Source organism: Seriola aureovittata, chromosome 14, assembly GCF_021018895.1.
Source record: "Seriola aureovittata isolate HTS-2021-v1 ecotype China chromosome 14, ASM2101889v1, whole genome shotgun sequence".
NCBI classification, from domain to species: Eukaryota; Metazoa; Chordata; class Actinopteri; order Carangiformes; family Carangidae; genus Seriola; species Seriola aureovittata.
This window is the reverse complement of record NC_079377.1, coordinates 9,544,613-9,557,944: the sequence shown is the minus strand read 5'-3', so window position 1 is coordinate 9,557,944 and position 13,332 is coordinate 9,544,613. Positions and strand designations below refer to the sequence as shown.

Sequence of the window (13,332 nt, the reverse complement as noted above, 5' to 3'; positions counted from 1 at the left end):
TTTTTATTATGTGGTAGTAGAGTCAGGAAGTTAATATGCTTCCCCTTTCTGCCGACACCTGCTTCTTTATTCTGGTCACTCCATCACCCCTTCTGCACTCTTTTAACTCTCCCTCAGATTATTTACCTTGCTGCTCACTGGGTTGAAATATTCCTGGTTCTTTGATCTTGTTGTTTGGGTATATTAGAGTAGTGCTCATGCCTAATGTGTGAAATTTGGGGTCATTAATTGTACTTCCTGTCTGGTTGGCAGGTGATGGAGTATGAGAACAGGATAAGGGCCTACTCGACTCCGGACAAGATTTTCCGCTACTTTGCCACGCTGAAGGTCATCGGCGAGCATGGAGATGCTGAGGTTTACATGACACCTCAGGACTTCATACGCTCCATCACACCTAATGAGAAACAGCCTGAGAGTGAGTTACTTTGCTTTCCTTCTTGTGCCTTTGCTTAGTTTTCATTTGTGACTTCTTAACACCCACTCGCATGGTATTATTCTTTCTATGAGTTTCACTCCTTTTTCCTTTATTGCTTGAGAGTCAAGTAAATGTTCAGGGTTATCCTGGGTGAGATCTTTCCAGTTAGCAGTGCTGACATTATACCTGTATCTCTCCTCTGGTGGAGCATTACCTGACACAGCCCACTTCCACACTTAACACTCGCATGGCAGTCTAAGACTTATGACAGTTCATGGTATAATGATCCCACTGACTGTGTTCACAAGTATGAAGGGAGGCGGGGAGGGAGGGGAGTGTCAAGGCTGTCCGATCACGCTGAGTTGAGGGAATTACGACACAGCAGTTGGTGTTTCAATTAACGGGTTCAAACCAGAGCAGATCTCAGGCGTCACACATGGAGCCAGTGAGAGATATTTGATCTTCAGCCATGGGAGGGTTGGGACGGCAGGGAGCTTAACTTGGCATTGACGTGTTTCAGTGCCAGTCTTCTCTATCTGTTACCAGCCCCCTTTCAGTACCTCTATTCAGTTAGATTTGTGCAACATTTTATTGTATAGGTGTATATTAGCCTCCAGCACAGACTTGCAGGCAAATGCTCTGCGTGTAACAACTTTTAGATCCTGAGCATTCATCCACAGTTGAGGAAGCAAGCCTGCAGTTAGCACTTAATAAGGATTTAGCTGAGCCTGTCACGTCTGCGCTGCCTCTCCTGTTCACCTCAGCACTTCTATCTGTTAACCACGTAAAAGACTTGGCCTAGCTTGGCCCCCATGGGCCTTCCATTCTTGGGCCTAGTACCTCTCTTTCCAACTTCATGAGTCCAAGGCTCTTCACTTCTTTATCCTGTTTTTTGCCCTTCCAAACTGAAATTAAAGTAATGATGACCTGAGCTCTGTTGGATAAGAGAAGGTTCAGCAAAGCAGATGAAAAAGCCAAGAGAAACTGCAGTTTACTTCACAGGCAGCTATTACACTCTCTATTTAAAGCACCCCAACCCAAGTGAGGTTAATCAACAGTCCCTATTCAATTAAAAAAGTTATGGTCTCAGTTGCTTTTGTTCTTTTAATGCTCAACAGATTTTCTGGTTCATAGATGATGAATAACCCTATGGACTTAATAAGTAATTTAAAAGATTTTAGTTTAAGCCACCCTTTTATTTTGAATGGTCTGTTTGGACAGGGTTTAGAGATACAATAGATCCTCAGGAGGACGAGTACACAAAGTATCATCAAATCCAAAAGTCCAGCCTCGGAGGGACCAATACTCATGCTCCTTGTTAAGCTGAAATGTGAATTTTATGACTAGCTTGTTGCAATTTACAAGACAGAGTGTAGAGTAGTGAGGGCTGATGGGAATAGACCAGCTGTGTTCTTTCAAATGTTGGCAAAAGAAGGCTTACTTTCAGGTGCGTTTGAAACAGCTCTTGAAATGGGACAGACCTTATTGGCACAATAACAAGTCTAGAAATGTGAATTTAACCTCAGGATTCCAGCCCTGTAAATGGGAATCCCAGTTTATTGTTGTAACTGACCTGAGGTTAAAGGATTATTTACCCAGCAGAACAAGGTGGTAGGCTGTTTATAGAAGTCTTGGGTGTGATTAGGTTTTCTGTAATGCTGATGAAGTTAACTTTTTGAATTATGATGTTCACTTTATTAGCGTTCAGTTTAATGGGATTATACTCTAACCGTCACCCTCAAACTTAATCTGGTTTGAGACTGCAGTCTTTCTGTGCGTAGTCTGTCCGTGTGATATAAAGAGCCTGTATCACTCCCAGATTGTCTTTTTACTCAAGTACCAAATCCTTCATCATTTAACAGATGACAACTGCTGCGTCTCACAAGAGTTCAGAAAATCACATCAACAAGATTTGTTAGTATGAATTACATTAGTTTGGAGGTATGGTTGTCTTTTTGACGCAAATTCATAACTCAAGTTTGACATATATTTGATAAAGTTTAGTGATAAGTGTGGGAAGTCACTTTTCATATCTTCCTTGCAGGAAGCAGAACTGTGTTCAGCTAGAAAATGAATCAGTGACTTAAGCATAGAAAGACATGACACAGAAATAGACCTACAGTGAGGAAAACCAGGAAGACCAGGCAACAATGATGTTTTCTTATTTTCAGTTGCGTGTGCTTCATTGAAGTGATTATTCATTGTCTTTGTATAATATAATGACATTAATTTGAAACACCCAAACACCTTAAAACACTCATTTCAAGCAATCACGTATATTAACATAAATACTACATACAGTTAATCTTGCTTTGTGCTGCTGACCTGATCTATAAAATAAACCCTGATTGAGAACTTTGTTATAACTGATGATCAGAGAAGTCAATGCTGAATGCTGATGATTGTTTATTTTAAAGAATTGGCAAAATGGAAATGAGTTGTTAATGACCATTATTAATCTTGAGCACGTGTCAGTGATAGCTAGTGGTTCAGTAATGACACCAAGTAAAAGCATTTGCTCTGCTTCAAGTTTGGTGTACATCTTGATACCCCTGCTGTGCAACTAGTCCGCCTCTCATCTCGTTTGTTATATTTGTCTCCTAATCTGCATCTGTTTATTCTCTCTCTCTCTCTGTCTCTTTTTCAGATCTAGGCCTCGATCAGTTCATTGTGAAGCGCTATGATGGCAAGGTAAGAAGTGCGCGTCTTGGTGGTAAAGAGGATAGATTAGCAATCATGAAGGTCAGCAGCAGGGAGTTTTTATTATCATCCCAAACTAAATGAATATTGCATTTCCCCAGAAAACTCTGTTCTAATTACATATATCAGAGCTTATGTCTTTTCCCACTGAACAACTTTCCAGTCTACCACAGGGGTTTATTCCCCAGAATGGCCAAAGTCAATGACGGCTTGAATAATCTGTTCCTCCAGTATACAAAAAAACACATTTTCACACTTATCCCAGGGTGATGTCTGGGCATGCAGATAATGTCAGTTTTATTATTGAGGTTTTATGATATCTGCCTCTGACATGTCTGCCACTACTACAGTATAATGGAGTTGAATTTAGCACCTTAAATGTAAAAATGTAATGTCTTTCATGTCCAAACTCTTAAATATTGGTCTTATTTCCATACAGAAAAGATCAAGCAAATGACATCTGCACTTGATAATTTGGCTTTATAACCCCAGAGTACACTAAGGGTTTTATCTGTTCCTGCTTGGATTTTAAATATGCATACACAGAGGATGAATTATAAGTGAGTTTTGAAAACTACTGATCAAACTGTTAATGAGATGAAGTGAAAAAGTCAGATATTATCTATAAAGAAACGGTATGCAGCATGTTAGTTTTTTTGGAAGTGTCTTTTGCTGAATCCTAATCTCCATGAATGTAGTATTACATAATAGCATAATGAAATCTTTCAAAGAAATATATAAATATATAATATAAATAAATAAAAACCCCAAAAAATGCCACATTCATTCATCTTTCCGGCTGAAATGACATTGAAGAAAATGGATAAATAAAACAAAAACAATGTATAAATTCAGGTGATAACTCAGTGTCACAGAAATGAATAAATACTCATGAGGGGCAGTAGGGTTATAGCATCGTAAAAGATGACATATGAAAAGAGATAATGGGGAAAAATGGAAAACAACATTACATTCTGTCAGGTCAGCAAGGAGTGCAGAAATTATCATACTGTTAGAAACACATCTATATGAAAGTTAGCTGATATTTCTGGGTCTTCTTTGATGTTAGTTGGTGTATTTTAACTTTTTCTGATGCAAAATGTGCAATGTCACACTGAGTTGCTTCCATTGCAGGTACAAATTTGATACAAAATTTTTTATTAATGATATATTACATACAACAGTCAAAGCCATACACTCTCTGAGATGTTTTTTTATTTTTGCTGATGTCTTCTGCTTTGCTGTCGGCTTCTCAACCGTCAATTACTGTGAATGAAAAACAATATGAGTTGAGGCTAGAGTCAATAATCAGAATATCTTGCTTTCCACATACAGTTTAAACTGTAAAAGTTCAGAAAAATGTTTAATGGGTAAAGAAGAAAATACTTTTCACCCAACGCAGGGATCCTCTTCCTACCTACCTTAATTCTCAAAGCATCCAGTTAGTTAAACCTAGTTCAGAAAAGCCTGGATCTTTAACAGAACAACTCCATATTAAATCATTACGAGGCACAAAGTGGGCCTGCCCAGTGCATAATGTGACCTGTAGTGACTATTTAAAGAGAACAGCAAGTGAACCTTGGACAGGGTGCTCTCCACCTCCCCCCTCCCCTCGTTGGCTACAGTTTGACTTTAAAAAGAGCTAGCCTCTGTGCTAACATTTCTCTGTCACAGTCAGGAAAATAGAAACCATCAATATAAATCTACAACATCGTTATTTTCATGTCCGTTTTCCTTGATATTGATTTGTGACCATTACTACCCTCTCTCTGATCTCAGGGAGTATCTCTCACACCCACTAGCCAACCATCCATACTCATTTATTGTGAATGGTCATAGCTGTCATGATTGTAGACTCTAAACTACGGTAATTACAAAGTCCATTGCCCATATGATGACGATGAGTAAGTTTGTACCTCATCTCAGTGCTGTAGGCAGATGAACCACACCAAATCAGTGAGTCTAAAGAGAAAACAAAGTCTGTTTTTTTGTCACAACTTTCTTCTATTACTCCCCCTCTCTGCTCGTTCTGCAATTTAGTTTTACCATGCCTTATGTTTTGTGAAAGATTCTCCAGAACTTTGACTCACCCTTATTTCAAAAACACATTAACTAAATAGCTTGTGCTATACATTTAAAAAAGTAAATGTTAAATTCTGTGGCAGCCTCAAATAGAAATGGAGCACTATACCTTAATGGTCCTTGTCTGCCTATGGAAATGTCATTCCTATCTCCAAGCCTTGTGTTTCCTTTATTTGCCAGGCAAATCTCTGGACACATAGTTTTCTCTGACACTGTATTTAGCTATGGTTATCCCCTGAGATTTTCCTGTTGTGCCCCCCCCCCCCCCCTCCCCGATAGGCTCTATCCAAACCCCTTCTTGCCCAGAGACACGTGACTACTCATTGGCTTAATGGGCACCTCTGGCTAGTTGGGAGAGGAATAAACCATTTCTGTTTTCTGCCAAGAAACCATGAAATCTAGTTCACATGAAACTAAAAACTGCAATGAATTAGACCTAGATGAAATGGCCATAGCAGTACAGTGGTGTGATATCTGTAGTGTGTAAATCATGAAGTCGATGGAATATTTACAAATAACCAAGCCACCTGACACATTTGTCACATACATACTGTTCAGCCACAGTTAGAGCGGAAGATTGTTTAAAAGTGTACTCGTTGTAAAGCTCTCACGACATCCCCCTTCCCACCCCTCTCTCTGCTCACACTAATTTGTTCCAGGTTCAGTTTGTAAGTAGCAAACATTATATGCCCTTATATGGTTGTTTCACAACTGTTGTTCATATTGACTCACTCTGTTTGTTTTATTTTTATTTTCCTGTCAATGCGAACACAGTTATTTTAGAAGCCTTTAAATGGGATTGCTTGGTTTACTTACTTAGTTGTTTGACTGCATCTTTTCTCTGTTTCTCTGTTAATTCACTCCATCTCTGTGATTTCGCCTCCTACCCTGATCATGTGGACATGCTTTCAGCTGCTGTAATCTTATGTTTATGTGACCTGATGATGCCATTGTTAACTGTTGATTATTTTCTCATGCTCTTATCAGTCACTCTCTCTCATTCACATGACAAGTAATCCCTCCATTTTCTCTCTCTTCCCTTCCTCATGTATATAACCATCATCCTCAACTCCCTGTCTCCCGAAATCCCCACTTTTTGTCCTCCCCCAATCATTCCATCTACTGATCACCCATTGTCCGACCACAAACTCCCCCAACCACCCCTTACTCTCCTACTCCTCTTCTGTCTCCTTCCCTCCCTCCATCCCTTCTCATCACCTCTCTGTTCTGCCCCTCCCTCTCTGCAGGACTTCTGGCAGGTATGGGGTGTGTGCCGAGCAGCATGTGTGCACCTGAATGAAAAACTGCACTTTGTAGTCACTACCTACTCCCTCTGTCCTTTATACTTTTTACTGTTCTTCCTCTTATGTCTCTCTATTTTTTCCTACCTTTCTATTACTCACTCTCTCACTCCTCTGTAGTAACTTGGAGGACATAGCTATTCACAGTTGTTAGTCCAGGGGAACAGCTAAGTTAGTAGTTTTTCCTGCATTTACCACATCTCAACTTCAGGAAGTGTGAAACCAGAAACACTCAGTTATGGTAACGATCACTATGGATAGGACAGCAGCCAAACTGTGTGTTTAAAGTGTATAATTTCTGACAAGAAATCAGTGGACTGGTAATAGTATGTTGAATTTACATCTAGCTTGTCTCTCACAGGGTTTACATGCTGTAGGCATTGAACACAGCCAGAAGGGAGAAGTCAAACCATACAAGGATGGAAATAGAATAAAGCAATGGCACTGTATTTTCTTATATAAAAAGCAAATTATATCATGGCCATGAAAAGTACTGGTTTCTGATTGGCTGGTCAACTATTTAACCCCAGTGCAAAAGTACATCAAACTGCAGATAACCATAACTGCATTTATGTTGCTAACCAGGGCTTAGGTCTGTTTCACTGTCAGCCATTTTTAAACAAACTTTGAAGATGGTTGATGATTTGAATACAGCTTCTCTTATTGCCTGTGGTTGGTGGCCATCGTATAAGCACAGTAATACACTCTAAGATGTCCCAATATGGAAAATAACAAATATGGTGGAGGAAACACCAGTCTGATTGTTGCCATGGTGTTCTCCACCTCTGCCATATCTGTTAATTTCATATATAAGAGCTCTTAAGTCACTTTTATCACTGACATAAATGTGTATGCGTTCATTTTAGCATTCGCTTGCTTCTAGTTTCCAGCAATGCATCAAAATGTTTCTTCAGAGTGCCTTGGAGAAACCTTTTGTGATTAAAATGTGATATACACATTTATGTTGGTGAGTGTAGATAAATAAGCCTTGACCTATAAGCTTTATCTACTAAATGATTTGGCCTTTAAGCAGGTATAAATGCCTCTGTCAGTCAACGTGAAGATAAGCCGAGCGCAGCAGAGGACGGGTTACAACCTGTTCACCTTATAATGAAAGGGAGTGTCAGAAACTGAAGTTGACACGCACCCTATTGTGTGTGCACTGCCCTTGTATCAAATATGCAAACACAAACTCTGTGTTATTGGACAGTGAGTTGGAGGTCTCACTGGTGCCCTTTGTATAGCTTGTTGGAGGCAGGTGCATGCCGTGCCGTCCCTGCTGAATTATTTAGTTAAGACTTACTAATTTACCTTTACAGGGATTATTAAACAGTGCTGCACTGCTACATAATTTACACACTAGTCAGTCCACATACATTTATAGTGGAAATTTAAGAAGAATGTAAGGTCTTGCAAAGCTGAGATGCAAAGAGCAGCTAAAATAAGACATATAAGGAACTTGTATTGATCAATGCCAAATCATAGGAGTGCTGTTCCCCTGCACTCCCTACGTCCTGCTTTATAAACAAACCTTTTCTCCTCATCCTTTCATGTCTTCAAAGATATATCACCTCTAGCTTTCCACTTGCTTTGGCATTCTAGCCTTTTTCCCAGCATGCACTGCTCTTTTGCCTGCATCTCACAGAGAAAGTAGCTGGTGGTGGCGCCCCCTCTCTGCGCATGGTGGCATCACTGGGTGGTCTTGGACCCAGGAAATGGCTCTGTTAGCTAACATCAAGGCTGTATTGATGTGCTTGATAGCCTTCACAAATCCATTCTCTGGATTGTCCGGATGTCAGTGATGCATGATTTCTGTAGAGCATGGTTTAGAGTCACTGAAGGCAGGACTTGGTCTGTACAATGTATCCAAATTGTTCCTACATGCTGTGGCCCTCCCTCTACATAAAGCCACAGCGTCTGCCGCAGGACCTGCTATGACTGAGAGCCGACACCTGTCACTCAGAGGGCGCGCAAAGGGGGCTCTCCAATGGAAACGAGCCTCTTATCACACCAACTGTTGTCATGTTCATTCTCTCTGATTTCACAGGAAGCTCCCAGGGGCCACTGTTTGGACTGTCACAGCTCTATTTCTCTGTCTTTTCACACTGTCTTCAGTTCTCACATGCTTTCTTTGTCCTCTATGTCTAGTTCGGTGTCTATAAACAAGAACTCACACATGAGCACACAAACACACTTGCACACTAAGTCCTTCTCTTTCTTCCTCTGTCTCTCTTCCCTCTCCTAATCTAGAAGAGGTTGGGTTGTCTGTGACACCTGGTCAGCTCATTTGGTTCCCCTTCTCTCTTACGAGACAGCTGCCATTCCTCAGCGAATGCAATTTGTTTATTGGGCGTTCCACATCAGGGCCCATTATTCTGAAAGTGCTCCCAGAATAATTATGAGATATTAACGGTACACCTGCTCTGCAGTTACTCCTGGGATTAGAGGTGGAAATACATGAATGTTCTCTCCACCCACGTACCTGCCCTCCCACCTATAGACTGATGTCTTGGTCCCAAGGTATCATCATACAAGGAGAAAATATTCACTCTTGACCACTCTGATGGTCAAGGATTTTGGTTTTTGGTTGTTTGTGAAAGGGTGTGATCATATGAAGTGTGCGGCTTGGATGGAGAATGTGCCCTAACTGTATGTGTCGCAGTACAAGGCAAGTGCACTGATACACTGTGAGAGCTTTCAGCCACCATTCAAGAAAGGTCAGGCTTAGACCCGGGTCGACTTTACCCTCAAGCAGGTCATTCTAAATTCCCTTTCCCCTGAAACTCATGTCTTTCATTGTACCTGCCAGAGTGACTGTAACCCCAGAACTACCACATCACACAAAGTGGCACGAAGGTACTCATCCATTTTTAATGCATTTTTCTCACCCCCCTCCCCATCACACTGTACACATATCTTGCTTCTTTTTTAATCAGTAAATCCCCACTGGTGCAACGCTCCAATGCAAGTAGTTCAATCGAGACTCACTTGTACCAGGGATGAGAGGTCGCTCAGGGACAGGCATCACTCAAGCACACTCGCACTCACCACACATGAATGTGAAGGGAATGGGAGCAAATTTCCGTTTTTTGCAACCTGAGATTTCCATCTTTAGTGGCAGGTCTCAGCCTAGACCCATATATTCATCTTTTTGTTGCGGTGCTCAGAACAGACTGTGCAGACAACACACTCATTTGACAATATCTTAGAAAAGTCATTGTGTCTGTTATTTGATAGTTATTTTAAAGTCTCAACGCAAATGATGTGGCTTATATCTTATTCTTTCATCATTCAGTTCTTTTCCTCTCTCCTGTTATCGGAGTGACTGCAGCTGCAGTGTTGGACAGGGTCACAGATCTAATCAGTAACAAAGCACTGCAGCCGGTACAGCGGTATTAGAGAGGGCCAAGTCTAAGCTGTCATCACCTCCGCAGCCAAGTGCCTGGCCACACAAAGTGCTTGTGGAGCAGTGTAAATAACAAGAGTGAAGCTAGCAGAAAATGAATGGTGGCACATGACATATTTTTAGTATCCTAATGTCCACATTAGAGGAGTGCAGGATACTGTGTTGAATAATATCTCATCTCAGTCACAGTCACTTGAACAGCTACCTTTTTTCTTTTATTATAACATGATGATGCGGGATTGCTGGAATGTACCTTCTCATCAGCACAGCTGTGATATAATTGAACCCATCCGAGCATGATGGTATGTAAAGCTATACGTTTGTCTGGCAGTAAAAGAAAGCTAACAAATTGAGATAGATTTATTAAAACTTTGATCATTTGGGGAATTTTCTGTAGTCAGAGATAGTTGATAGATGCAATGGGTTTAAAAATGTATTGCTACAAGCGTTGATTGGATCAGTCATGGATTTAACAGTGAAATGAGAGAATCATAAAGAAATTTTATGCAGTTCAAGTTTTTTTTAAGTATGCAACTTTCCAGTGGTGTGCTTAGAAAGTGTTTCTTAGCCTCTCATGTGAAATGAGCAGAAAGAGATTCAGCCCTTTTGCATGCATGCCTCTGGCTGCGCTCGACTTGTCTCATTTGTTGGGCTCTTAAAGCCTCGCTTAGATGAAATTTGGCCAGTGCAGCTATCGAGCTGCTATGAAGCGTTGTGCACTGGAGAGATTATCCCTGACCAAACCCTTAACCCCGTCTGTGTGTGTATGTGACAGCAGTACATTTGACTGCCCTGCCAACAGCACCGGCCAGCCAGCAGCTCTGTCAGCGCTGTGTTTCTGCCTCAGCTCACAGGCTACTTGGGTTGTGCAGTACGTCATCTGGACATAGCCCACGGACTTGGCCATAACGTTGCTGACACATGAAGACATGTATGATCACATGAACACACTCTAGGCAGAAGTTTAGAAAGTAGTCATGCTCACATTCACACAGACACAAGTTGTCACTGACACACGCTGACAGAGAAGGCTTCAGCTGTTAATTAACTTGAGTGCTGCCGCAATTAGGTTTACAGTCATTTGAAGATCTGTGCTTTGGGAAAGATCTACAATGAGTGTTAAATACAAACATTTTATCTGGGATCCTTTTAGTAATGGCAGCAGCTTGTTTTATAGGCATGATGTCCTCTGGGTAGATGAGTCAAAACTGATGAAAGACTAAACTGATGAGACTTACAAACTAAGTCTGTCTGGGGAATCAAATTACCTAATGGGTAACTCTTTTAGATCAAACATTTTACCTTTTATCTGATTATGTTTGAGTTTTTTCATACTGTGAAGAGGTTTGTCGCTGGCTCACCCAATATTGCACATCTTTAGTGACAGAAAGATGGAGGATGAAGGGGAAGATGGGACATGATCTTACAGCAGTGCCACAAGCTCCATGGAAAAGGTTTAAAAGAAGAAGATTAAACCGACAGCACAGCTTGATAAACACTCTGCTTTACCTCTGTGCCTGCTTGAGAGAGTGCACAGTGTTACATCAGACATTTGTTGGAGGGATGTAAAGTCTGATAGCCCACTGTATATGAGAGAGAAAGAGTGAAAGCTATATTGTCAGCTCAGAAGTGAAGTCTGGAGCTGCAGACTGAGATCCTCAAAGAGAGAATCATATTTTTCGTCTAACTGGGACACAGGCAGCATCAGAGTAGACAAAAGGCTCTGTGTTTATTAGTTAGTATGCCCATGCACACTCTGAAATTTCTTCTTTTATCAGATGAGTATGCGATTTGGCTCCAGTCTTTGGCCATTGCATTTGGGTTTGTTTTCCTTAAATTTCATTTTGGCTATTCTGATTGGGGTGTTTTTGTCCTTGACTCGGGATGCTGAAGAAAAAAAAAAAGCGAGTTATTATGCCTAATATGCTTTGTGCCTCAGTTCTGATCATTATAATGAGGCCGAGTGTGTTTATGTCTCTTATGTGCGTAGTTGTGTAGCTGTTTGGCAATGAATGTGCGCTTGCCCACTGAAATACACACCTGTATGGTTGTGTGGATCTTTTCTGTTTTGTGGACTGGCAGTAGGAATCACCCCAGGCCCAGAGAGCTTTCTCTGTGTGTCATTGTTTCTAACTCACGAGGCAAATACCAACCTCTTTTATTCTCATTTTCTCATTTTACTCTTTCTTCTTTTCATATGTGCATACTCTATCTGTCTATGTCTAGTATTTTCTTGCACTTATGCACACACAAACACCTGAAAGCCTTCAACTCTTATGGCACCAAATGTTTTTTGTTACCTCAAAATGTCTATCTCTGTCTTCAACCAGTATCACTGCTTCAAAAATAACTTTTTTCTCTCTCTCACCTCCCCTTCTCTCTCCCACTCCCTTCTCCCATTATACTGTAAATACCATCAATAATAAATGTAACAATAGAAACCACAATTTTCTATATTTGCAACTCTGATGTGTAAGAGTTGAGATAGAAGCAAATTGGGGATAGAGATACATTTCATAACCACTTGTCTTAAGCAGGCATTATACAGTCTATACGTCATGAGGAGGGAGTCGGTCCATGGGGAAAAAACTTAATAGAATTTGCTCATGTTATGCTATTTAGGGGGATACCACCAAATACTATTATTCAGAAATGCTTTTCCCAATTAATTTATGTTCCTTTGAAGAGAATATGGGAATAGCTTTCATTTGAAATGTGTATACGACTCCAGTAACAATACTGATAGAAAAAGATTGAAAAAAGGAGACAGACAGTACAAATGACTTGTTAGTGGAGCAGCATGATTTTGTATTTTTGGGCAAATCACAGCCTTTGCTTGATTCTTGCTAGTTTTGACAGGCATTCATGCGTGCCAATTTTAATTACAGACTGCAGCGACCGCAAAACCTAATTGCATTCTTAATTTGAGTGGTATCCCCCAATTATCTTGTTTTCTGTGTGCGTGTGTGTGCTTTGTGCGACAATATGAATGTACATGCGTGTCTTTGTTGTTCAAGGCCCTGCTAAAGACAGCAGAGGCCATGCTGTGGTCTAACAGTTGTTTCTCCTCCTTCCTCCTCCTCTGAAATGGGACGCTTGCAGACGGAGGTAACTCCACGTGGGCTCAGAGTAGCCCAGCCTCCCCCTCCTCAGGCATGCTCTGTCCATCTGTCCACTCTCTTTGGTGGAACGTCCTACTAGTCGGACACCGTCTTTCGAGTCTCTATCACTGAGTGTGTCGTGTGCATGTGATTAAGTCACACTTTCATGCAATGCTGTGAATATACACATGCTAACAGAAAAACTGCGTTTGCGTGTGAAAGTGAGCTGAGGTCACTTTGTTTTTTAACAATTAGGCAAATACTACATTTCGGTTGTGTTAATGTGGTAACATGGTTAATCAATCGTGTGTATGTTTGTGCTACAGT

At 40.9% G+C, this 13,332-nt stretch overlaps 1 protein-coding gene and 1 long non-coding RNA gene across 6 annotated transcripts in view; one reads left to right on the top strand and one right to left on the bottom strand.

Moving 5' to 3' along the window:
• The window catches only part of micu1 (mitochondrial calcium uptake 1), a 29,679-nt gene that overhangs the window by 6,537 nt on the left and 9,810 nt on the right, over nt 1-13,332 (top strand). For 3 of the 5 annotated variants that reach the window (XM_056395249.1, XM_056395247.1, XM_056395248.1), the window contains exons 4-6: nt 253-415; nt 3,063-3,106; nt 6,445-6,456. In XM_056395249.1, coding sequence (XP_056251224.1) covers nt 253-415; nt 3,063-3,106; nt 6,445-6,456 — 219 coding nt within the window. Of the gene's footprint in view, nt 1-252; nt 416-3,062; nt 3,107-6,444; nt 6,457-6,507; nt 13,013-13,332 lie in introns of those variants that run through there. The other 2 variants (XM_056395250.1, XM_056395251.1) reach the window with 2 other exon arrangements.
• Nucleotides 4,185-6,431, bottom strand: LOC130181258 (uncharacterized). The gene is made up of 2 exons (XR_008829549.1): nt 4,537-6,431; nt 4,185-4,381 (listed from the first exon to the last, which is right to left on the bottom strand). It is a non-coding gene; the product is annotated as an uncharacterized LOC130181258 (long non-coding RNA).